The sequence below is a fragment of the Coptis chinensis genome, chromosome 2 (assembly GCF_015680905.1).
Source record: "Coptis chinensis isolate HL-2020 chromosome 2, ASM1568090v1, whole genome shotgun sequence".
Lineage (NCBI taxonomy): Eukaryota > Viridiplantae > Streptophyta > Magnoliopsida > Ranunculales > Ranunculaceae > Coptis > Coptis chinensis.
The window spans coordinates 52829472-52856275 of record NC_141457.1 but is presented as its reverse complement, the minus strand read 5'-3'; the positions used below and the strand labels follow the sequence as shown (position 1 = coordinate 52856275).

At 36.2% G+C, this 26804-nt stretch overlaps 2 protein-coding genes across 6 annotated transcripts; one reads left to right on the top strand and one right to left on the bottom strand.

Annotated features, from left to right (window-relative positions):
* Window positions 1-11743: 11743 nt before the first annotated feature.
* Window positions 11744-16351, top strand: LOC147516534 (histone-lysine N-methyltransferase, H3 lysine-79 specific-like protein). 5 transcript variants are annotated; one of them, XM_086589087.1, is made up of 6 exons: window positions 11744-12437; window positions 13363-13790; window positions 13867-13919; window positions 14216-14253; window positions 14724-15257; window positions 15572-15674. In XM_086589087.1, exons 1-5 carry the CDS (start codon window positions 12367-12369, stop codon window positions 15232-15234), a joined length of 1101 nt encoding a protein of 366 aa, XP_086445213.1. In that variant the 5' UTR covers window positions 11744-12366; the 3' UTR covers window positions 15235-15257; window positions 15572-15674. The 5 variants fall into 5 exon arrangements, with proteins under 5 accessions (XP_086445213.1, XP_086445214.1, XP_086445212.1 ...); XM_086589088.1 differs by lacking the exon at window positions 15572-15674 and adding an exon at window positions 15708-16351 and having other exon boundaries at window positions 11747-12437; window positions 14724-15138; XM_086589086.1 differs by having other exon boundaries at window positions 11761-12437; window positions 13460-13790; window positions 14724-15138; window positions 15572-16351.
* An 8895-nt stretch (window positions 16352-25246) lies between these two features.
* On the bottom strand, window positions 25247-26589 carry LOC147516533 (VQ motif-containing protein). The gene has a single exon (XM_086589083.1). It carries the CDS (start codon window positions 26020-26022, stop codon window positions 25360-25362), a length of 663 nt encoding a protein of 220 aa, XP_086445209.1. The 5' UTR covers window positions 26023-26589; the 3' UTR covers window positions 25247-25359.
* Between the last annotated feature and the right edge of the window lie 215 nt (window positions 26590-26804).

The window sequence follows — 26804 nt, the reverse complement described above, 5'->3', positions numbered from 1 at the left end:
TGCTGGTGATATTTTATGTGATTGCGAAATGACTATAACTTGATATGTTATTACAAAAATATTAATGACTTGTGATAGTATGAGATCTATGGTTATGCACACAGAAAATTTGTGACGTAATGATATCATGTGAATGACTACCCTTGATATAGGTATTATGAAAAGTGGTATTCCCCGAATATGCGGGACGAACTAAGTTGTATAAATTACACTTAAATGTCTTAAATGAGGTTTGATTATGAATGAAAATTTGACTGGCTGAGATAAATCATTTTATTGTGATGTCTAACTCTGTTTTGCAGGAGGGTAGAATCTATTAATCTTTTATGCAGGAACGTAAATATCCTATCCTAAGACGACGTGTTGGCTTAAAGGTAAGTTGTATCAAACTCATATTTAATTAGGTTATCATATGTACATTTACTAAGTGGAATATAAGTGGTATTTATGTTGTGAGTTATTTTGGAAAGTGGAAATGATGAGTACTGTTATATGAGATTCTTGAAATTGTATATTGGGGGTGAAATCTTATTTGGGAAGAAACTACATGCCGTTTTGAGAAAACAGAACTAACTTGTCTTCCAAGTTGAAATGATTGTAATAGTATATTCCTTTATTTGAAATATTGAACATATTGTTTTCATATTTAGTTTTACACATACCAGCAAATTCAATTTGCTGACTCATATTTGCTTTGTTTTGCAACGTGGGTGTATTCTTGGAAACATAGATGGTGGAGTGCAGTAGATAAGGACACGTGATTTGAATTTGCTCTTGGAGTCTTCTGGTTTAAGTTTTTCTGAAGTGTACGGTTTTGTTTTGAGAGAGATGTAATAAAGTTGGTTAGTTTCTTTGTAGTTTAGTAATGTGGTTGAAAGATTGTTCATTTTGGTTTTAAATTTGATCTTATATTTTAATATCGTGGTTGATAATATGTTATTAGGGTTTCGTTTCATCTTGGATTTTTAGATGATTGAATAGGGTGACGATTGAGATAATTATATCTTGGATAATTCCCTATTTCAAATTTTTTGGAAATTTGGGGTGTGACAATAATGATAGAGAAAAGTAGAATAAGTAAGATGGGGAGGAGGTAGAGAGGTGGATAAGATAGCTCTCAATCTAGTGGTGGCGCCGTTTACTTTTATGCACATTCTTTATTTGTGTTTGTTTTGTGTTTTTTTCGTCCTATTTTTTTTGTTTTGAACCGGTTCTGGTGGTATCAAGTTATCTTGCCTATGTGGTAGTATGGTAATTTGTTGGTGTCACAAGCTAGTGTAACAACACCATGTGCTACGCTAGAACGACTCTGTAACATATTTGAATAAATTTGTTTATACTAGTTTTGAGCACGTGCTTCGCAGGTAAGCAAAAGCACAAAATGAGTGGGACCCTAATTGGAAAAAAAAAAAAAAAAAAAAAAAAAAAAAAAAAAAAGTGGGGAAAAAAATTGGTTAGGGTGACCTCAGTTGAAAAAAAATAAAAATAAATAGTTTCCAAATTACCAATATACCCCTACTTACAGCTAAAACTTATTTTATGTACGGATGATACAATAGTCATTTCACTATGTCAGACACCATGCCAGCTAACCGGCTGGCTCCTATGTGCCTCATTATATACGTAGTCAAGATTTATGCGAAATTGAAGCATTTAAGAACTTAATGTACAAGGCTGTATTTGATGTTGATAGAATACCTATGTTCTAGATGATTCTAGAATACTATTATTAGAAGTACATTAAGTTACTGTCCTTTTCACCTTGTTTCTGATTTCATTGACTTGAATACCAATACTTGGGATTGGGATAGGTTGAATGAATTTTGGCCTGTCGAATATATGGAGAGAATTGTTTCTATACCTATTACACCAAATGAGGATGATACTTTGATTTGGAAATGGGAGGAAAATGGAGATTATTCAGTGAAGTCTGCATACAATGGCTGCATTCAGTTGATTACGCAAACAAATACATCGGTTCAGGATAACAGTATTTACAAACATGTTTGGAAGATGAAAGTCTAGTTTAAACAAAGATTGTTCGTATGGCAATACTTGCAAGGTGTCGTCCCAACAGTGGATTTATTGGCATCTTGATAAGAGCCCAAAACTGTAGTTTTAACCCCTTAACAATCATACTTTTAGACCAATTATGTGAGTAATAATTAAGAGTTAATATTGATTACGTGTTTTTATGCATTTCAGGCTTCAAAGTCCATTATGTGCAGAAATGTGCCACTTTAGCGAGATAAAGGAGCAAAGGTCGGGTTGCTAAGGAGTTACGTGATTAAAGGCCAATTTTCAAGAAGACAAAGCCTTTGTAAAGCCCGGTCAAAAGTTGAAAAGTCAAAGTCCACGCGGGCGTAAAAAATTACAAAGTCGTGAGAATTTCGAAGACCATATCTTTGGACTCAGACCTCGGAATTGGGCCTACCGTATGTCAAAACGACCGGCTCGAAAAGAGCTTTCCAATGGTCTAAGCATTGGCCCAATCAGAGGAGCAAAAGTGGACGAAACATCTGTCGAAGCCAACTACAGTTGAAGAGCCCATTTTGGACTAAAGAAATTGGGTTTTAGGCCCGATTTTCCGGCCCAAAACATGGCTCCAAGCCCATGCACGATTTTTGGATCTGAAAGTATAAAAACAAAAGCTTGACTCTTTGTTAAAGGTAGTTAGGTTAGGAAGCTAATGTTAATGGAGTTTAGGGTTAGAAAAAGATAGATCTAGATTAGTTTTTAGATCTAGATCTAGTCTTTTTACACTCATTCAATTAGTTAGTTTAGAATCATATTTAGTTTTTAGAATGAAGTATTAGTTCTTCATTTCAATTTAGATTATTGTTTAAATTCTTATTTAGATTTAGTTGTCTTAAATTCATAATTAGTTATTCACAATCTTAGTTCTAAATTAGTTTTAATTTCAGTTTAATTTAATTATGTCTTATTGTTATTATTGTTCTTGTGTTGGGAATGGTAGTATAGAAATTTCACATCAAATCATTACTCTCACCATTGTTCCTTTTTGGGTTTGATTAGTTGAATTAATTTAAGTATAGGCAGTTAAGAGTGGAGCGAATCCTTACTCATTATATTGCATGATTATGTTTTGAGAGTAAGAAGAATTGATTTAAACGTAAGAACGGTAGGATTACGTATTAGTGTTATTAACATTAATATTTAGGATTCTATTATTTTTACGGTTATCAAATGGCGCCGCTGCCATCTTAATCTCGTTTTAGACAAGAATTCAATTGCTTGAATCCAAGGGGCAATCCCCCATTCTCTACCCACCCACCCTTTTAATTTTTCATTCTTATTTCTTGAATTTTCGGACCGCCTTTCAACTTTTGGGCATAGAAATTCGGATTCACAGATAAAAACACTGCGGTGAAGGTATTTCTAAATTTTCGAAAATTCTGAAAATTTTCATACATAATATTTAATGTGTTGTTGATTTACTGGAATATTTTCAGATTTTTCAAAGTTAGTTTACCTTGTGAAAAAAATACGATCTTTACAATGCTGCATTTCAGTTTTCACACCGTATGTTCTTGAAAAACAGACGAGTAAGGTTACTTAGGGAGTTCTAAAAATTCTATAATTTTTACAGGAGTATCTATCCTAAGTCAGGAGTTTGTAGTAAAAATTTGACGAGTTTTTGATTTGTTTTGACCACCTAAATAGTAGAGTGTTTCCAGTGTGTTTCTGCAGTGTTGCAAACACTTAATATCTGGAACACCAGCCGATAAGGATAGGTTGTAGAACTCCAATTGCTCTAAAATTTTTACAGGAACAAGTAGAATCTGTCAGGAGTCTCCAGTAAAAATTTGGCAATTTTTGGCTTTATTTTGATGGGTTAACCATTCGGTTGTTTGTATTGTGTCCGAAAACTGTTTCGCAAACTTTGCAGGGCAGTAGAGGGACTTTCATAGCTCCGATTGATCTGAAATTTTACAGGCTACTTGATAGATGTCTTAGCAAATTACTGTAAAAATTTCAAATTTTTTGGAGTCCGATAAAAGGCCTAAAACTCGAAAATTCTGAAGCGTGACTTGCGCCCAAACCGAGCGCGACCGCGCCCAAAACACTAGACATTCGAAAAAACAGAGGGCACCCGCGCCCTCGAAGGAAAATTCAGCGTGAATAGCCCAATTTTCACAGGTTAGTTCAAATTTCTATTTCTTCAAGTTATTCAGTGTTTCTAACTTGTTAAATACACTGAGATCGCGTATACAAGACGCTATTCAAACGCGTAGCAAGGAGGCATTCAGGTACTCCTTCTTCCACTCCTCGCCTCTTCTATCAGAGGAGTTTTAATTCTAGTATAATCAGGCTTGTTTTTCGTAGAAATAAATACAACACGCCTATCTAGAATTTCACACACTACACTTGCATCAATGGCTAAAGAACAAGAGACTCCTCTCTCTGATTTTTATAAAGCCCTAAACGATGGCCCTAAGTCGTGCATCGTTCTTGCAGACCTAGTGGGGGATTTTCGAATCCCCCCTAATATATTTAACTTGTTACCGGTTTTTCATGGTTTAAACCACGAGAAGCCTTACCAAAGACATCGTGGGGATAGACCAAGTTCTCATTACATTCCATCATCATAGTGTAAGTCCGATCAAGTTAAACTTATGGTGTTTCCTTTCACCCTAGCCGACAAAGGCGGCGTCTTGGTTAACGCCCAAACGCCAAACTCGTGGACTCATGGGCTCAACTTGTTCAATTGTTCATGGAACAATTTTACCCACCACTAAAAGACAGATGAAATGCTTTAAAAGATTCATTTCTTCCGCCGAATCCTCATGAATCCTTTTCGGAGGCACGGAATCGTTTCACCGATCTTCTCATTGAATGCCCGCGATCATAATCTTGCGAAAGACACGCTTGTTCGTGCCTTCTTCAAGGGGCTTTTACATCGTCATAAGGAGGTTCTAGATATCATGATAGGGGTAGTTTTCTTAGTAAAGGAGCTTTGGAGGCTTATAAATTCTTAGAAGATCAATCTAAGAAGAACAACAATTGGGAGGTAACGATTCCTCCCGGCCTCTCTCTTCTTCTCTTGAGGTTAAATATGATCCCGAGCTTAAAACTCTTATCGATGCCCTCACTAAAAAGGTAGATGCCATCTCGTTCAACAACAACCCACTCCGGTCATGAACATTAACTCTACTTTCGTTGTAATGTCCGGTTGTAGTCTTGATCATTCCGACTTCTATTGTCCTCTTGTCTATGCACAAACACCACCACAACCATCACACTTCACCCAGTTAACTCAACATCAAGGACAAGGGAACTTAGGTGACCAGAATAGAGGTTTAGTACCCATAACCCAGAACTATCAACATCAAGACATGAAAGCTCAACAAGCTTTAATTCCAATACAACCATCAACAGACAAAGTAGTAGTGACCTTGTTGGAGAAACAAAATCAAATTATGCAACAAAACTCCAACTTGATGAAAGATCAGCATGATCAAAACTCTAATATGATGAAACAAAAGATGCAAATGATGCAGTCTTTGTGTCAAAAGGTTATTGACATGTCTTCTAACCAAAATAATAACAAAACCGCGTGTTTCCAAGTCAAGCGATTACCTAATCCTAAGTCAACAAACACCGCCTTTGAAATAAAACGATTTTCTCTTGAATGGTAAGATAAACCAAGGGGACCTACCATGATCTACCCTTCGTTCAGGCGCGAGTAGTTGATAACCAAGTGACTATGCCTAAAGATTACCCAAGCAAACTAAAAATGATACCATACCAAATATTATAATAGAAACCGAAGACCACTACAACCGTAGAAGTACCGGTTAAACCACAACCAAAAAAGGGAAAACATTACAAGACCCAATAATAGAAAGTGAAGACCCTACACTGTAGAGGTTCCAATATGGACACCTAGATGGAAAACGGATAGAGATAAAGCAAAGACTAATAAAACTTTTATCCCTTCGCTAAAAATAGCGATAAAGCACCATATCCCCAAAGACTAGTTGTGTTTAAAAAGGACGAAAATTTTGATGAGATTAGGGAAGTGTTTAAAAATTTGACTATAAACCTACCTTTTCTAGAAGCTATAAAAAGTCTACTGGACACGTTAAGTTTCTAAAAGAGTTGTGCACCAAGAAGAGGAAAACCAACATACCCCACGAAGCATTCTTAACTGAACAATATCCATCTTTATCCTGAACATAACGGAATTGTTAAGTACAAGGACCACGGTCGATCCCCCTTCAGACAATGCACCTTAGGTGATACCTTCATAACAATTGCTTTATTAGACTTGGGGCGAGTGTTAACTTACTCCCTTTTTATTTATATAAACAACTAGGTCTAACAAAACTTCAACCAACCAAAATGACTTTGCGGTTAATGCCGATCGTTCTATTAAGTATCCCAAGGGTGTAGTTGAAAATATTCTCGTTAAAGTTTAAGATTTTTACTATCCGGCCGACTTTGTTATTCTTGACACGAAGTTGCTCATGATTCCATTCCCATCATCTTAGAGGCGTCCTTTCTTGGCAACCCAATGCCCAAATCAATTGTCGGGATGGCTCAATGACTCTTTCTTTTGGAAATCTTTCTGTAGAAGTTAACATGTTTAGACAAAAATAGGGACAACTAGGTTTGCACGTAGAAGGGAAGTGAAGTCCATTGAGAGTTTTGTACCTCATTAGTCGCGGTGACACTTTAGTTCCCACACTAGTAGATACCCCTCTTATGGAAGAAGACAAGGATCACAATTTCTACTCCCTAGATGTAGATAACATCAAGGAGGATTTCCTTCGACTCTTTTGCAACCCTTCTTTTTGCAGCCTCATGAAGTTCTCTCCTATTGACATCCATTCATCTCTTGACGCCATGACGGAAGAAGAATTTTTCGCCTCTCTATCCTAGTGATTCTTCTTACCCACCTATTGAGGAATGTCTTGCATATCTCAAGGCCTCTGATGATATAGACCTAAGAACACTAGTTGAACACCATTCACCCACCTCACATCCTCATGTCACTCATTCACCTTCCATCATGAATGTTCCTCGCCCTCTACCTTTTCAAATAACCATTGAGTTTGTACTTGACCGTGGCGTTTCTCCTATGCTTCATAACTATCTAAAACCAACTGGTGAAGAAGTAACACCCAAGGACAAGCCACCTGACACTTTTTCATTTTTTTCATTTTTTCCTTCTCAAAATTATCCACATCCTACGTATCTTCCACAACCATCAATTTTTTCACGTTCATTTACTTGGCATCCCCCCGTGGGGAGGACAAAGAAGAAACTGTATGCTCGATTAGGTTTTAGATCTATAAGGCTTTGCTCTCATTCCACTAAGCTACGTCATAGGAAATCTTGGTGCTTAATTACGTTTTGATGGTGCATTCCATGTTAATTATTTGTGGAAAGACCCACAACTTTTTCGATTGTTGATATATGGTAAACTGCATTTTAATCCATATATATTAGATAAAGTCTAGGAATCGACTTTAAAAGACCCAAGTTTTCGTTACAATACCAACTTTCGGAGTATAGGCCAAACAAAATTTTCAAACTTAAAAAGAGTTTTCCAATTTTGTTTGGGGGTGGCATTTTTGGTATTCATTTTAAATCATGTTGCCACCCTAAGCTGTCATGTTTACTTGATAGAGTTTGTGTTAGTTAGTGCGTGATCGGTTTAATTGTGCTTCATATTATTATATCATCTTTACAATATTTACATTCACAGTGCGCCAATTTTTTTTACGCTTCTATGGTAAATTCTTTCCTTATCTCTTTACACTTTGAGGACAAAGCGTTCGATTGTTTGGGGGTGGGATAGAAACATTTGCAAAAATTAGACACTTTTAGGATGTAAATTACGCACTTTTATTTATAAAATGTTAAAAATTATAAAAATTAGTTAGTTACATAATTTAATTGTGTTATTGAATTGTTTCATGAACCCTCTTCTCCCAAATTGTTTGGGGGTGGTATAGAAACACGATGTAAATGTTAAGCACATATTAGGTTGTATATTACGTATTATTTGTCTTAAAAATAATAAAAATAAAAATAAAAAAATTTTATGCTATACACTTAGGAATATTGGTATTGTTTCTTTCTCTATGCTCTTAATAATCTAGAAGTCTCACGTAGCTTTTGCATTAGAATAGTTTTTAGAAACTTAGGTTAATATGTAGGTAATAATCTTTGCATCTATCTATAAATATATTACATGAGTATCTATGATTGTTTGGCAAGAAAGTTTAAATCTAGGCTAGAGTACTTATTCTACAAATCCTGTGAGAATATAGCCTAAAGCCTTATATGAGTGAAACATTTGAGAAATGACACAAGGGAGAAGTATATTCCAAATAGAGAAATCACACGTCCACTTGCTTGACCACTATACCATGTCCTAAGAGAGAATTTAGGCCCTTTTTGGATCGATATAGCTAGAAATTCCGACCTAAGTATATTTTCCGCTAGTCGCCTCACTGAGCCTTTCATTAGCCCTTTCATAAACCACAAATCCTTTACCCTGTTACAAAACAAAACAAAATAAAAAAATTTAACCTACCCAATTTAGATAAGTCTGAGAATAGAATAAGGAAGAAAGAAGAAGAAGAAAAAAACGTGTAAACAAAAGTTAGTTAATTGCTTGAGAAAATAAAGAAAATAAGTTTCCATCCAAAGAAAAGAAAAATAAAAATAAAATAAAATAAAAAAAAACTAAAAAAATAAAATAAAAGGAGTCAAAAGCCAAAGAAAAGAAAAAAAAAAAATTATGGCTAAGGATGGAAACAAAGTGTAGAAGCAAAAAGTAAATAACAAGGTTTTCTCTAGTTACATAATATGAAGACTCTATTATCTCGGACTTGTCCCTTTTGAATATCCATTTCCTTCCTTCTTAAACCATCTCCTAATCCCCGCAACACCTAATAAAGACCTCTAGCTCAATTAGGAATAGGTTAGTGGGATAGTAAGTGGGAGATGTGTTTGATCAACTTCGACTTCCTTGTGTGTCATTGAGATTGTAAGGTAAAGTATGCCCACGCATTAATCGGAGTAGCAAAAACTTGAGTGGAAAAATCGAGTGATTTTTGTCTTGACTTTTATGTGAGAACCTACTTAAGGACGCTTATTCCAAAGTTTGAAACGGACTGTTCTTGCATTTCATAGCATTACTCATTGTATATATGTTTATTAAGTAGATGATTGATTATTATGCATATATTAGCTTAGGTTTCGACATTATTATTCTGTATTCATTGCTAGTGAGATGTATAAATAATTGAGACATAAATAAGGAAACAATAGTTTTATTTCTTAATCGTTGTAGTATAGATGAAGTTTGTGAGTACCTTCACTGGAAAACTCTCACGAGGGTTATAACTTCGTCCCACTAGGGAATTCCTAGTGGTTTAAGGCCTTGTTGCGATATGGTCAATGCAATCGCGACTCAAATGAAATGAGAGTAGATAGAACTCTATTTTTGGTCACTTATTCTAATTTCTCATCTTTGCTTGAGGACAAGCAAAATGCTGTTTGGGGGTGGTTTGATAAGAGCCCAAAACTGTAGTTTTAACCCCTTAACAATCATACTTTTAGACCAATTATGTGAGTAATAATTAAGAGTTAATATTGATTACGTGTTTTTATGCATTTCAGGCTTCAAAGTCCATTATGTGCAGAAATGTGCCACTTTAGCGAGATAAAGGAGCAAAGGTCGGTTGCTAAGGAGTTCTGTGATTAAAGGCCAATTTTCAAGAAGACAAAGCCTTTGTAAAGCCCGGTCAAAAGCTGAAAAGTCAAAGTCCACGCGGGTAGAAACAGTGCACAAAGTCAGCAGAACTTCCGAAGACCATATCTTTGGACTCAGACCTCAGAATTGGGCCTACCTCATGTCAAAACGACCGGCTCAAAAAGAGCTTTCCAATGGTCCAAGCCTTGGCCCAATCAGAGGAGCAGAAGTGGGCGAAACATCTGTCGAAGCCAACTACAGCTGAAGAGCCCATTTTGGACTAAAGAAATTGGGTTTTGGGCTCGATTTTCCGGCCCAAAATATGGCTCCAAGCCCATGCACGATTTTTGGATCTGAAAGTATAAAAACAAAAGCTTAACTCTTTGTTAAAGGTAGTTAGGTTAGGAAGCCAATGTTAATGGAGTTTAGGGTTAGAAAAAGATAGATCTAGATTAGTTTTTAGATCTAGATCTAGTCTTTTTACATTCATTCAATTAGTTAGTTTAGAATCATATTTAGTTTTTAGAATAAAGTATTAGTTCTTCATTTCAATTTAGATTATTGTTTAAATTCTTATTTAGATTTAGTTGTCTTAAATTCATAATTAGTTATTCACAATCTTAGTTCTAAATTAGTTTTAATTTCAGTTTAATTTAATTATGTCTTATTGTTATTATTGTTCTTGTGTTGGGAATGGTAGTATAGAAATTTCACATCAAATCATTACTCTCACCATTGTTTTTTTTTGGGTTTGATTAGTTGAATTCGATTTAAGTATAGACAGTTAAGAGTGGAACAAATCCTTACTCATTATATTGCATGATTATGTTTTGAGAGTAAGAAGAATTGATTTAAACGTAAGAACGGTAGGATTACGTATTAGTGTTATTAACATTAATATTTAGGATTCTATTATTTTTACGGTTATCACATCTCATCATTTTCAGGTTTATCCATAATTTCATGTGTGAGAGATTTCCGGAAACATAGTTTCATGTTTTTTTTTAGTGTTCTTTCTCTAGAGCTATTTGGTATGGAACAAATTTCAGCGGACTTATTGATCAGAGGAATATGAATTTGGTCAGCTTCAAGGAGCAATTAGCGGGCTTAATAAGGGATATAAGGACTATGCAAAATGGCGATGTGCAGTGTTGCTATTTTGTTGGGGTCCTGTGGAATATTTGGATGGCAAGAAATGATATAAGGTTTAAAGGTAAATGTCCTCATCCAGTTCGATACATCAACAGAGCTGCGAAACATATACAGCTAGTTCAGGAAGTCATGTCCCGTCAGATTCATAGAGAGAAAATGTTGATTTATGTTAAATGGTTCCCACCTAAGCACGGATTTGTTAAACTGAATACTGATGGGGCTTCTATTGGGAACCCAGGATATGCGGGTGGAGGATGTATTCTAAGGGATTCAGCAGCTAAGTTTATAATGGGAGCAGCTATTCCCATTTTTTATGCAACCAACAATGAAACGGAATTCCTTGCTCTGTTATATGGACTGCAAATTGTGACAAAAACAGGATATTTGAAGGTAGAGGTAGAGACAGATTCTCAATTACTATTTAAGGTTTTAACAGATCAAATCGTCAACTGTCATTGGTTATTAGCTCGAATCGTTACTCAGATTAATAATTTGCTACATAATTTGCTACAGATGCTCTAGCTTCACATTCTGCTGCTCAGGTAAAAAACTTCCGAGTGTTAGGGAAATCAAATGTACAGTTCTCAACTGGACATGTTGGAGACTTGTATTTTCTTCCACCATTTTCATCGGTATGGTGGCATCAGGCTCCAAGTGTTGTAAATACGCATGTTTTCTATGATGTTATGGGCATATGTAAATATCGGTTGGTTTAATAAAAGTTTTAGTTTAAAATAAAAAATATATATATTTCAAGGTCGGAAAAAAAAAAGTTATTTTTTAATTTGAGTCGAATTAGAATTAGAGGTAAACTTCTATTTTGCATTGCTTAGAGTCCAATAAACCATATTTATAAATATGAATGGCTTCTCTAGTATTTTGTAAACCAACCTATTATGATTATTATGATTTGATTATTATTCAAGAAGTCTCGTAATTGAGCTATCTTTGTTATTATCTATTTTTATTCATAATCTTCATATTCTTCTTACTTATTGTTCTTGTTCGTCTAAATCCCGTTCCTTTTTTCTTCACTTCTCTAACTAATTGAGATTTTTTTATCTCTTTTTTCAGAACCTATATCTTGTTCTACATTATTTGGGTTGTACCCTAGGAATGAGAGCACCAAAACAAAGCCAAGTTCAAGTGTCCAACAACCAAACTTTACCAATTCTCATACTTTCTCATTTTTAGGGCAAACTGGTTTTGGAAGGAAAGAGAAGGCTTTCCACTTGTTTTGTTTTTTGTACTGAAATTAATTTTTGTGTATTTTAGCCTTTAATTCGTGTTTAAAACTTTTTGCTTAAAAAACAAGAAATTATTCCGGATCATTGAAAGGTTCGGACGTCTTAAAATTCGAATTCGCGTCTCCGGCCCAATTTGTAATCTCTAAATTACAGCATCTGGACTTCCAATCATGGGTCAAAGTGTTCAAATTCAAGCCCAAGTAAAAAAGGACCATCTCCTATATATATCTTACAATGTTTGGTTGCAAGCCTCCTCCTCATACTAGACTGAACCCATTTCTGAAATGGCCACACTGTCTTCACTTGTAAGTTGTTCAATATGGAGTTTCATCATTTTATTGTTTCTAGACCTGCTTAACTGAATTTGTGTTAATTCATAAATATGTGATTTTTATTGTATATTAATGATGGCATTTAAATTAGTAAACATTTTTGTTTTCGTTGGGATGGGTCATGGTGCTGGGAAGGGTTTTCTATGGTCAATTCAGATATTACAAGTTTTCTAGGCGATATTCAATGTTTCAAACCTTAAAGAACTCACTTATTATATGACAGAGTGATTTCAAAACAGCCTCTTTTTCTTCTATCCAAAAATCCACCTCTTGGTCGTGACTACTTTAGAGTTATTTTCAACTGTGAGGCATTCCCGGTGGGCAGTCAAAGGCTGAAAGCCTATCCAGAGAGATATTACCATATAATGGGAAAGCTAAATGAACATGGATGTAGATGTTGAAAGTCAGCTAGAATAGAAAGCTGCGCTCTAGCACAAGATTACTTCAGCATTTTGTTGGTTTCCTTGAGATCTTTTCTCATGTTGATCAGTAAATTATCATCACTTTTTTCAGCTCTGTTTCTATATTCATTAAAAGTTTCGAATTCAAAGTAAACTCCCAAATCTGGTTAAAAGCGTTTCTTCAACATTACGGTTAAATGATTAAAAGTTTTTTACTCCAAGTGTACGGTGTGATATTTGCATTTATAAATGCCAAATGTATGCTGCTTTTCAGTATGTATACACATTTCACCATACATGTGTGCTTATATGTTTTTACTGGCGCACTTATCTACACCTTCAGTACCATACAGTCTGATAGACAGATTGGTAAATTTTGTGTTGCACACTTGCACGGAAAAAGAATAATTTGTTCTAGAGGAATGACATTTGAGACTCAGAATTGGTTCAATTTGTTTTATGAGTAATAACCTCGTTAGTTCTCCTTTATGATTCAGGAGATTACTGTTACCTGCATCACCACATAATTATGTTCCCAACACCCTTTCAAGGCCACTTTTCATTTACGTGATGGATGGTTATCATTTGCAACAGACCGTAGTGCAAGCAAATGCCCCAGTTTCTGTCTTGAATATAAGATCTCATTCACCAACATTTGCCAACTTCTTTTCAAGAGTTCACTCTGCTCGAACCTTGCAACTCAGTGACATAGTGGGAAATTCATCTCAGAGGACTTTAAAGGCACAAGTGAGTGCAAGCTTGTCGTGGAATCACACAATTGATGAGGAGCGCCAGGTTGATTTTACTTCTGGTTGTATTGAAGACATGGATGTGAAGGCTGATAAGGAAATCGAAAGACGGAAAAAGATAGGGGTGGCAAACAAAGGGAAGGCACCATGGAACAAAGGCAGGAAGCATAGTGCAGGTGAAGATCACTTACATCTTTGCTGTTCTACTAGGAAAGGTATCTTTTCTTATATGATGTCTTCTTCTGTCTGCAGAGACCCGTGAGCTGATCAAGCAGAGAACAATAGAGGCTCTGAAAGACCCCAAGGTGATGTCATGTAAGAAACAATCAGTTACATGCTGTTCATTTCATCGTAGTTATTGGAAAATGCAGTCGTGAGTCGTCCCATGTCAAGTGGTTGAGGCATTCATGCAAATTTGTATTTTGAGATGGAAGTGCCATCATATAATACTTGAGCCTTCTCCTTCGCTTCTACATAGTTTACTCACACTAGCTACCAATTACTCTTCGTATCCTGCTTGCGTGCGATTATAAATTTCTCTAATTTTTTTTTGCGTGCTTATGGTTTTGAATTTAGCTGACCCAAATATTTTCAATCTCAGGTCAGGAAGAAAATGTCTGAAGGTCACCGTCCCCACAGGTACCCAAATTTCCTCCAAAAAGGACTGTTATACTTGAATTAATCAAAGATGTCACATCCAGCTACCAATCCTACCATCTGCTAAAAGTTAACACCAGACTGGTTTCGAAGATGGATGATCATGACTTCATTTAATATGCAGCCTTTCATCTTATAAGGTGGTTGGAGACTGCTAAGCAATGTGCAATTTCTTAGACTCCTAATTCTTTTTGGTTGATCGTCATTACTTGCTACTTAACTAAGTCCTCCACTCCTCAATAGCTCTGGTTGCTTATATTTGAGAAAAAAATGAGACAATTTAATTAGTACCAAGAGACAAGAGTTTCTTCAAAATGCTCTTTAGAGTGCTATGATTGCTCCAAGTGGAACAATCAACTTGTTGGAATCATGTTCTACATCCTTGAGCTCCATTTCATGTCAATTTTTTCAACCTTCATATTGTCGACTTTGAGCTTGATTTCCTCTTACAGCGATGTGATCAAGGCAAAAATAGGCTTGGGACAGAGAAGGGTTTGGAGAAAGCGCTTGAAACTGAAAAGTATAAAGGAGAAATTCTATCATATGTGGTCAGAAAGTATCGCGGAAGCAGCTAAGAAAGGTTTGTTTGACCAGCAAGAGCTTGATTGGGATAGCTACGAGAAATTGGCAGCAGAGATAGCTCACCAGCAGCTTCAGTTGGCTGCTGACGAGGAAAGGGTGAAGGAAATAACAAAGTTATTAGCAGCAAGGGAAAGAGCAGAAAGGATGGCTAGGCGTGCTCTACAAAAGAAAGAGAAGGAAGAAAGAGCAAAATCTGAAGGAGAAGTTAAGAGAAGAAGACAGAGAAAACCAAAGAAACAAATGCTGATTTCCAAAGGCTTAAAACTAAAGGCAAGAATAACCAAGGTAGACTTTAGAAACACCATTTATGATTTATCCGATTCATGGTCTATAGGAACAAAGAGAAAACCAAAGAAACAAATGCTGATTCCAAAGGCTTAAAACAAAAGGCAAGAATAACCAAGGTAGACTTTAGAAACACCATTTATGATTTATTCGATTCATGGTCTATAGGAACAGATGAAGCTGCCTTCTATAAAACTTTATGTTGCCATGCATTTCACATAAAATATGGTATCTAGGGACCCCGTAGTGGGTTAGTAGATCTTACATTATAAAAGTTGACCTGATAGATAGAGTGGTGTCAATCTCTCTATCATCCAATTGGTTAATCTTAGCAACAGTTGATCTTTGGCAGCACTGCTAGTATGTCATTTACTTTTAGCTACAGTTGTAAAATTGTTAATGACATACTTGTTGGTATATTTATGTGTATTAGATTCGCCAGAAAAAGTCCATTGATGGTCAAGTTGGTATTCCTGGAGATGTGCCAACTAGCCATCAACCAGCTATTGAGAAACTTGATTTAGAGTTCATTAAAAGGGAGAAGTTGAGAAAAGAATTGTCATTGGCAGATCAAATCCGAGCTGCAAAGAAGAAAAGGGCAGAATCTGCTAAGAAGGAAGAACTGGCAAAAATTTCCTCCAATCTCATAATGGATAGCAGAGTAGAAGAGTTGGTTTGCAACGTGCAATAACAGGCCATAGGGTGCTATGATGTAAGGTCGCAGACTCATTTCATTTCTTGCCTCCGTTGGTTCGTCGTTCTGATTGTGCCAGAAAGTGCTCGAGGCCAGAGGCAGAGATACTGAATGCTAGTTGTGATCCTAGCATTTTAACTGACTTCATCAGATTTTCCAAAAACTATAGTATCAACGACCTCGTCAGAGGAATCTTGGCGAGGTGGAGATCTTCATCTGAACTACAATTTTTCGTGCATTGTAATTCAGGTATCCTCTGAAAAACATCGATGCCAAACTCACATTGACTTGTTAGAGTTATATTGTGCATAGAATGTCATTGATGAGAAGAATTTGTACTTCTAGTGTTGTAAAGTAAAGTTACAGCTGGAACTTCTGTGCTTTAATCCGTTTATTAAGCTCCTCTTGCTTAGGTTTCGTGTCCTAGAGCATGCAAGAAAGCAAACTGAACTGTTCAGATATGCTATTGTGAATTTTGATGCTGAATACTAATGGCTGAATGCAATGGAGTTTCTAGTACTACATTGATTTCCTTTTCATGTATTTTGTTTTCCTTTTGCCAGAAACCTTAAAATCACATTGTACACTACACCTTTTGATGTCTTTAAATTATTTCTCACAATTGGAACTTCAGTGAACCATAGTATACAGATTACATACAAGTGGTGGTATCAGTAGATGGGACTCGGGATGAGATCAATTTTGTTGTTCTGCCTCCCAATTGATTTGGTTCCAAATATAATGGAATCAAAATTGCGTGATTGATATCACTTCTTATGGTTCTACGAGATTTCTAGAATTGTTGTCTCCGCCCATTTAATATTGCATAGAAACTGAAATTGTTGACTCACAAAGTTGAATTTGATCGGTGGTCATCTGTTTGATTGACTGGGATGAATGCCTCAGCGTTAGTGCATACGAATAAGTATATACAGTGCTGTTAATAGATTCAACATTTCAACTAACATAGGTTGGACCAGTGTAGTCCAGGCGCAAATAGGCGCACGTATAAGGCGCAAGGTGCACTTTAGTGTCTCGCCTTGACCAAGGCGCGAGAGGTAACATAAGTTATGCGTTTTTTGTGTTTTTTTGCGTCTTTTGTTGAGGTGCGAGGCACACAAGGCGTGCGCCTTATCAATTTTTACAGTTTTTTCGTTTTTTTTTACAATTTTTGCTATACGTGACACATTTACACTTGATCCAATTGTTGTATGATATAAGAAATTGTACAAATTTAGTAAGTTTCATTGTGGAGTACACTTTAAACTTAATTTTGACTAATTTTTGTTAAGTTGTATGGATTGAGAGAAGACACAAAGATGGATTAAATTTTAAATGAAGTTTTACGGGATTCTAAAATTTGAATCACGTGTTCTATTTTATGAAGAACTCATTTGGCTCAATTCGATCGGTTCATTATTTTAGTTTATTGAAGTTGAGCTAGATTGTATTGAGAGATACGAGTTTTATTTTGCTTTTTACTTATTACTTAAAATTTTTCTTTTAAATGACTACGATGGTTTTATGTTTACAATCACATAAAATTAATTTTAAAGTTTGGCTAAGCAAATCAGTGATAATTCATGTCATATTTAATATTTATTTTATTTTTTATTTGATATATATATTTTTTTATTACTACGCGCCTCACTTCAATCATGCGCGCACCACGCCTCGCACTTTGCACCTAAGGCACAAGAGGGTGTTGCGCACGCTTTTACTACACTAGGTTGGACAGCAAAAAAATATATTCCTCGATGCAAAGGAGTCAACTTATTTTAATGTATTTGGTGTCTAAAGGAGCCTCTATGGTACAACCATGAGGTAAAGAATACCCTCAATCTACTAGAGAATGCCACTGTTAGTGATCTCATAGAACATGGCCATTGGAACTCTCTAGTTCATGCACGACCTGGAGGAAGTATCAAGCAAAATATTCTTAAAGTGGACATTTTCTCTAAACTCTCAGAAGACCAAGTGGTATGGATAGAAACATCTATAGGTACATTCTCTATCAAGTCTGCTTATTCATCCTCGAGAAGGAAACGAAACAAAGTAAAACAGTCTAACCTTGTTTGGGGGAGGTTAGTGATACCTAAATATTCTTTCAATGCTTGGCAATTATTCTCTGGTAGTATGCCTACACAGGATAGACTAGTTTTTCTTTACAAAAAAAAACTAGTGTATAAGAAGGTTTTGCCGACTTTTTCATATTGTTTTTGCAACAATAGCAGAGAAAATTCGAAGCATTTGTACTTCGATTGCTCCTTTACTAAAGAGATTTGGTCTAATGTAAAGCATGCTATCAGCCTGGGAGACAAGTTCACCATTCAAACAAGGAGTGGTGCAATCATATCAATATGGTTGGAGGAAAATCACAAAAGGTAGAACTGATCAAAGTGTACATCTGTGCTACCCTAGGTTACATTTGGACTGAACGAAACAACAAAAGGTTTAACGAAATTTTCTCGAACCCGACAATCATCAGTAACATGTTATTGAAGGATATGAATCACTACTTGTACAAATAGATGAGCTTAAAGATTCTATCAGCTTAAGAGTTTTTGCCGATCAAATTGGACTCCCTTTCAAATATAAGAAGGCAAAAACCCAATAGGTTACATGGCTACTCCCACCTACAGGTTATATTAAATTGTATTGTGATGGATCAATGAATATGGAGGATGTAGAATATAGTGGTATGGTTCGAAATGAACAGGGTAATGTCATTTTTGCGTTTACTGGAGGAGGAGATGTGCACTCAATTTTGTTTCAAGAATTAAAGACTATTCAGATTGTGATGGATCATAGTGGCATTTGATTCACTACGAGCAATCCAGATTCTTAGAGATATCGAGACTTCACTATGGCAGTGTTGGAATCTGGTGGCTACCATTAGAAAACTTATGCTTTCTTTGGTTGATGACTCTTTGATTCATGTATTCTGAAAAGAAAATACTATACAGCCTTGCAAAATTCTAGTTAGGTGAAAACATGGAACCATTTAGAGCATCTTTAGGAGAGACACTTTTCTTGCATCAAACACCAAATTTCCAACAATTTGGTGTTTAAAAGATTTGGAAACACCAAATTTCCAACAACTTGGTGTTTTTTCAACTTCATGAGAGTCACATGTTGATGAAAACACCAAAAAAACACCAAACAAAACACCAAATCGGCCAATATTTGGTTCCAGCTTTGGTGCTGTACTAAATCTCTCACGCGGTTTTGGAAAAACCATGCGGTTTTTCCAATACCGCATGGACTTGGGCTGCTAAGTGGGCTTCTATGGCACAGTTTTGCCAACATTGCCTGGGCTTAGGCTTCTATATGCACGGTTTTACTAACACCGCGTGCGTTTTTTCTAAAAATTAGGAACTGTGCATAGAAGTTAAGAAATTAAGAATTATGCAATTGAAGAAATTAAGAATTGTGATCCAAAATCTAAGAAATTAAAGAAATTAAGAATTGTGCAATCTAAAATCTATGATTATGATCTAATATCCAAAATGATCCAAAACCTATCATATTATATAAAATTTATTTTGCTCTCTTCTTACGCCCCTTACCACTCGATGCCTCTCCTCTCTCTATTTGGATGTTCCGAAGCTGCTCCTCTAAGTTCCTAACCTGAGAATCAAGATCTTCTCTGTTTGCACGAAGGTTAACTACCTCAGTTTGAAGTTCCTCATATCCCTGATGTTGTTGCGTGTACACCTGCTGAATATCCTCATACGCTTTTCGCGTCTCATCATACGCACGTTGGGATTGCTGATATGTTTGAGAATATGCCTCCTCTCTTTCTTGGCTATAATGATACACAACATTCCTCATCCCATCAAACATACAAATTTGGTTCTCATATCTTTCCCGAACCTCAGCCTGAAAATCTAAGAAAATACATTGTGAGTACATATTATATATATAATGAATAAGAAAAATAAAATAACTAAACTCACCGTGGTGTACTGATCAATCTGCGACTCTAACTCTTGGCAACGAGCACGAGGCACCTCAGGAATGGAAATGTAAGTAGCATCCCCATCAGGTCCACACATGGCAAACATCTGAGAATTACTGGTAGACACAAGAGCTGGATGATATGCATTCAGAGGTTGTGGGTTGTAAACAGGCTGTGGCGGATGAGGAATACATAGCTCACGTCTCATCCCTTCTAGGCCCACAAACTCGAAGTTGCTAGCCCGACCAACAGGGGGTAACAACGGGCCCATAGAGACACGGTTCCACCATCTATAATACTGATCATCAGTCTGCTCAACAACAAAAGAAGACGCATCTGGCCAAGGACCACAACTGGCATGAACTTCATGAACTTGAGTTCTACTCCACGACTTTGCATCAATAACATCTGGCATGGGAGCACATGTAACTCCATAACGTCCAGTCATCTGTCTCCAACATCTGTCGCCACAGTACCAAACCTTACAGTCACGTGCAACAAAAACAACTCTGTGACGTGACAACACACAAGCATCTTTGCATGTTGGATCATCAAAGGCGATGACAAAACGCCAAGGTCTCCGCTCAATAGATGACAATGATCTAATATCAATCTGAGCATGAGCCATACAGACATTATTTCTAATATGCCCCCTGTTACGAGTCAAGTGAGGCCCTAACCAACTAGCAAATCTAGGGCGAGTATCAGCAATCATGTCTATGTTAGGACAAAGACATCAAAAATACTCATAAAACCAAATCTCTAAAAGTCCTGTGAATCCTGCAATCTGAGGACTTCTACTTCCGAATGTCTGTGAAGCTTTATCTAACGTTGATATCAATGTGGCATATACTGAGTTACCAAGGTCATAATCTCTCATATTATGCAAATTAGAAACATAAGCATAATATCCAAGTCGTACTGTAGAATGACCATTTGGAAACATAACATGCCCAATAAAAAACATCAAAAAAGCCCTAACATACACATCAACACCCTCACTACCAGGTAGAACAGTCAAAGCTAACTCCGCTCGTGTATCAGGATGCAAGAGGGGTTCCATATATGCAGTCTTAATATGAGATAGCTTAATACCAGAAGAATTATAAGCATCCGTATCCAAGCGAGGAAAACTCTTAAGCATACTATCCATATTCTCATAATGTGTATTAAAAGGTATCGGTTGGCCTATACCGATACTCAACCCAGAAATCATGGTGAAGTCTAGTGGTGTGAACCCTAATTCCGCACAAGGAAAATAAAATGTATGAGTTGTATTCCACCATCTTTCTACTAAAGATATGACCACTGCCCAATCATCCTTTTCATAATCAACATCAACCAAAAGACCCAAAGGTATACACAAAATACTATCTCTAATATATACAAACTCATCCAAACTCTTAATAACCTTCCGCCACTCTGTAACACCAAGTAAAGCCGATCTAATTCGGTAGTCAATAACATGCTGATATTATATATAAAAAAAATAATGCGTATAAAAAAAATAATTAATGCAACTCAACTAATTAATGCATAATATTCAAAACATTTAATCAAAACTAATTAATTATCTGAGTATTAGCCACTGCACTCGACATGTGCTTTGTATCACGTGTAGAAGACACAACTTGCATATCAAGTGCTTCACCGGGATTAAATTGCCAATCAAAGTCGTTCATCTGATACTCAAGTACATACGGATGTCTATCAGTCGGCGCGACATCCTCGACTTCTTCTCCCCCACCGTCTTGTACTTCCTTGGGTTCTTCTCCCCCATCACCAATGTCATTTGTGTACTGCCAATACACATTGTCATTATCGTCATCACCCTCGAAAGGCTCAAAATGATCCATATAAAATTTCAAGAGTTTAGGTAGGTTTTTGTTTTTTTTTTACTAAGGAGAGGGTTTATAATTGAGAGAAAAGTTGAAAGAGATTGAACTGCACGGTTTTGGTCATATATATATAGAAATAGCACGCGGTGTTGAAAATACCGCGCGGTTTTTGGAAAACTGCGTGGGCTTGGGCTTCTCACATGGGCTTAAGTGGCGCGGTGTTGGGAAAACCGCGTGGGCTATTTGGCACGGTTTATTTAAAACCGTGTCATTTGATGTCGAAAATTTGATATTGCTCCTAAAGATGATTAATGTTTTTTTAGTTTGGTGTTTGGTTTGGTTCAAAATTTTGGTGTTTTTTTGGTTGCTCTCCTAAAAATGCTCTTATTTTTACTCATCTTTTATGTATTTAGTTGAACTCTGTAGTAGAGGAATGATGTAATGTTAACTTATGAAACGTTATAATACAGATGGAGATCTGCAAAATCCTAGCATCTTTTAAAAAAAAACCTTCTTCTTTTAATTATTGGACCCTTAATTATTTACTAGTATTTTTTTTTACCTAGGAAAGGTGGCAACCAGGCTATTACTCCTGAATAATAAGTATTTATATCTATTTGGGGCATAAACAATCACTATCCATACCTCAGCATGAGCTATGAATAATTATTGTTCATACCTTAACATAATGTATGAAACCACTTATTTGAAGCATTATTCATACTAACATAAATGATAAAATTGAAAAATATTAATTTCAAATTTGAACTAGTTGTCTTTACAAGTTATTTTTATTTGAAAATTAGTTTTTATGGTTACTTTCACCCAAAAATTGTCTAAGTGATTTTAAAAAAAGTACTGTCCTAGTTTAGAAAGTGATTTTGGCCAGAAATTGTTCCTTTTGTTTAAAGAAATATTGAGATGGTCCTCGTCGAGGTATAGTCCCAAAACATTAGTTAGGCTTGCTTCGTTTTAGCATGCAACACGTTTCGTTGCAAATTAAGGATTTTGACTTTGTTGAATGGCCTGGCTACAAAGTAATAGTACTGAGAGTGAGCTTTAGATGATTCTCCGTTATATATGCTATCAAAGTGGGACCTCTTACCAACAAACGACCAAATTAACGGGCGGCGTTATTTACACTCTATTTTATGGGATTGACATTTTTTTGGCAAAAAAATAATGGCTATTCTTTAGATGTTTTTTTACACTCCACAACTGCCCGATAGTCCCACTGCACTGAATTAATGGCTATTCTTTAGATGTTTTTTTACACTCCACAACTGCCCGATAGTCCCACTGCACTGAATTGTCCTGAGTTAATTGTCCTGAGTTTTCTTATTTAACGACAACAAATTGCCGTGAGTTTTCACATTTAACGGCAGTGAGTTACCGTGAGTTTCCATAACCCACAATCAGGGCCGGCCCTGAATAGGTGCTATGTGGGCGATCGCATAGGGCCCCGAATATGCAAGGCCCTAAAAATATATGTTTAGGTGAAAATGCCTATTAGGCAAATTAAAATCCCAAACCAACCAAAAACCCAAAAAATCGAAAATTTCACAATAAAAAATCGAAATATCCTCTCATATTCTCTTTCCTCATTAATTATTTTCGTAAAAAAAATAAAATAAGAGATATAATAAATGAGGAGATCTTCTCAACGGCCAGATATCTCTCTCTCCTTAATTAATAACGTTTTCTTTTGGAAATCACTCCAATTACTTGTTGCTTGAGTCGCCCCTCAATTACTCAAATACAAAAAAAAGAGTAAAAAAAAAAAAACCTCCTCATTTACCTTCTGATCATCTAGTATCCTCTCGTTCTCAAAATTTCTTTATTTACAATTGTAGATTTGTATTAGTTTTCACTTTGATCAATTTCAATTATTTATTCACCTAACTTTTGATTTTTCTTCAAGTAAGCATAACTTATAGAATTTTGTTGACTGTTCCCGTTACTGTTGCGTTTGCAGAAATAAGTTTTTCAAAATTAAAATGATTGAAATCATATCTTAGATCTACTATATCACAAAAAAGACTAAAAAGCTTCATTGATGATTTTGCAACTAAAAATGCGAGAAAAGCAATATTTCGATGATCTATTTTGTATTGATGGAAGACTGGAAGAGAGCCACATTTTGTTATTTGCACAGGGCCATTGAAAACTCAGGGACGTCCCTGCCCACAGTAGACCTTTGTCGGATTTTTTTTTTTTTTACCTCAAATTTTGAACACCTGGGATCCAGATACAGTGATATCCCAAAACTCAAGGCAAACAAATGCCACGATGTTTCCAAAACCACGGTCGCAATATGTTAAGATTGCGGAAGTTTGTTGCCGTAAAAATAGAAGGGTGCAGGAAGTTATAGGATTAATGGATGGTGCCAATACTTGAGAATTTGTTAGAGGGGTGATAATCCCATTAGTTGGGGGTGCAAATTAACACCCCAAATTAACATGCTGAATCGCTGATCACGATGTATTGAACTATTGAAGACAGTTTACCCTCGTATTTGCTATGCTATGCATTAATTTTCTTTATATCTTCACAGAAATCAAGATTATCTTCTGTGTAATTATAATACAACGTGTCACAAATTCTGGGAAGGATTACTACGCTTAGTTGCTCGCTGAAAATAGCTTAATTCTAAGTGAACTGAAGGTTAAATAAGAGCACAAAATATGTAATATTTTTGCGCATACATAATGCACACACGGGAGTTTTTGAATCCATAATGAACTCGGAATATTGATCAAATGCAGAAAGGGACAGGAAGATATATGTTTAGGTACCGACCAATCCTAATGTAAATACGCCGAAAGTAGCACACATCCATTCACATCCTTTACCAACCAAAGAAAATTCAAACTTTTGGATTCAAAAGGCGCCTAACAAATGAAATATGATAAACAAATATGAGGGTGGACACTTAGACCTGACTTTGAAAGTCCTTCTTTGTATGCTACTAGTGGACCCAGGGAACATTCATCCCCTCTTCTCACCCTCCTTTCCATTCGTTCAATCAAGTGCCTGTGCCCTCAAATTATTATCTCTCAAAATATTTTAAGCAATTATCAGTTTAGTTGTAAGTTTTTTAAGACGAAAAGAAAAGAAAAAAGAAGAAGAAATAACTTACGTCGATTTGCATTAATATACAATTAAGTATAGGTGTGTAAATTGTGATATAAATGGTGGTTATAAGTTATAACTTGGATAGCTGGGCAACGTTAATTTGGAGCAGCACATGCGTTGTCCATTATAAAGAGGAATTAACGAAAATGTTCAAGAAATCTATTAGAATTTTCTTGTAACATGCGTCGCTACTTACAAAAGTTATCACCTCTGATAGTTATCGAAAAAAAAAATTACCACCTCGATCTTCGATCTTATACCACTTCGTAAAATATGCTATCATTCAGTGAAAAAAGATCTCAAAGATTTATTCATTGCAGTACCTAACGCACTTCTCAATTATACATAGGCCTTTTATCTACTTATTACTTTGTTGGTTAACCTACAGATCAAGTAAATGGGAAAACAAAAATGTGCCATAGTAATATAGCACAGGATATAGGGTGGGTGGAGGGGAGGAAAAAAGAAAAACTTGTGTAATTGAAGTATAGAACTAACAGTGATAATATTTATATTTTCTTTAAGTATTCACAGAAGTCAATGTCTTCCTCTATTACAAGTCTTTACCTACTTTTGGTTTACCGGTCAATCTGTCACTGGATGTAGCCATTACTCCTATTGTTGTTAGAAGTTGATGACCTTGGAAACATTTGTGAAGAAGTATTCCCCATCAGAAAGCCATCTGAAGACTCTAAGCTAGGCCTAGTGTTGTTCAGGCCAGATACAAAGCCATCACTTCTATTTTCTAATGAATACATGTATCGTTGTTGTTGTTGTTGTTGTTGTTGATGATGTTGATGTTGTTGTTGTTGTTGGTGCTGCTGCTGCTGAATATACGGATTACGATAACCGTGACCTTGAGGCATCATGTTCACGTTGGTATTCAGACTGTTTTGGCTACTCATGGTTCTGAAATCAATACTTTGTGCGTCATTACGAGTACCAAAGCTTAGAGATGGATTTGAAGCGCCCGTAAATTGTTGAACCATGGCTCGAAAGTTCGTCGTGTCTGTATTGACAAGAGTCGTCGGTGCAGCCCTTGACGCCCTACGCCTTCTTGTTGGTTTTGATACACGACCTTCAGGATTCAAATGACCAGTATTACTTGTACCAGTGGTTGTTATAGTTGGAGATGTGGTTGTTGTTGTTGTGGCATCAGCCACTGATGAGACCGGAGCAACCCCTTGGTCTGTAAGGGTGCGTTGATAGAACTGAACCCAGTCACTAGGACTTGAAATTGTGCTGTTCATTTCCATGAACAAGCCTAACAGAATACTTGCTAGTTTAGAAGCAAGCACAGGTCACACGATATATATATGTGCGGAATACAATATGGTCAATGTAAGGCTTGCGTGTGATCCTGGCCGTTGATTTCAGACGATGAGTCAATACAATTGACTTATCACCTTGAAATGCCATGTGGGCTGCAGGAAATTTTGTTTCATAAGTAGCACTAGTCCACGGAAGTCTAAAGCACAAGGGTGTGTAGTTCCTGGAAGCACAAGTTAATGATGTTAGCACGTATCTCAGATGGCGAGGTCATTAGGTTGAGTAGGTGACTTTGGAGTCATTCCAGATGGTCTTTGGTCATAAAAGTATCACTTCTTCTAATCTGGAGGTATTGTAATTAATTATTAACTAATAACGAAAAATTACCTACAAAGTGTGGCGTAGGTATAGTTAGGCCGGGTTGGAAGTTGGAACCAAACCCACGCATGGTACATATCCATTGCATATATATCCGCAGTGTTCTATTCCAACCTCTGCAGCACTGGCAATTTGGTATCTTGTTGTGTTTTGTCATGATGGTTCTTCTAAATTTCTAAAATTGCGATGCGCAAGTCTCTCTACAGTTCATGTACAATTGAACGCGTTAATAACTATATACAAAGACTAGCAGCAGCCAAGCACTAGGATGGGTTGGCTAGCATCCATGCAGCCAAGTTCATTATTAGTTTTATTTCAATGAAATAGAATTGATTTAAGTTTTACTAATAAGGAACAGAGAATGGGAGAATGGGCTTGAAGCCCAATGTTC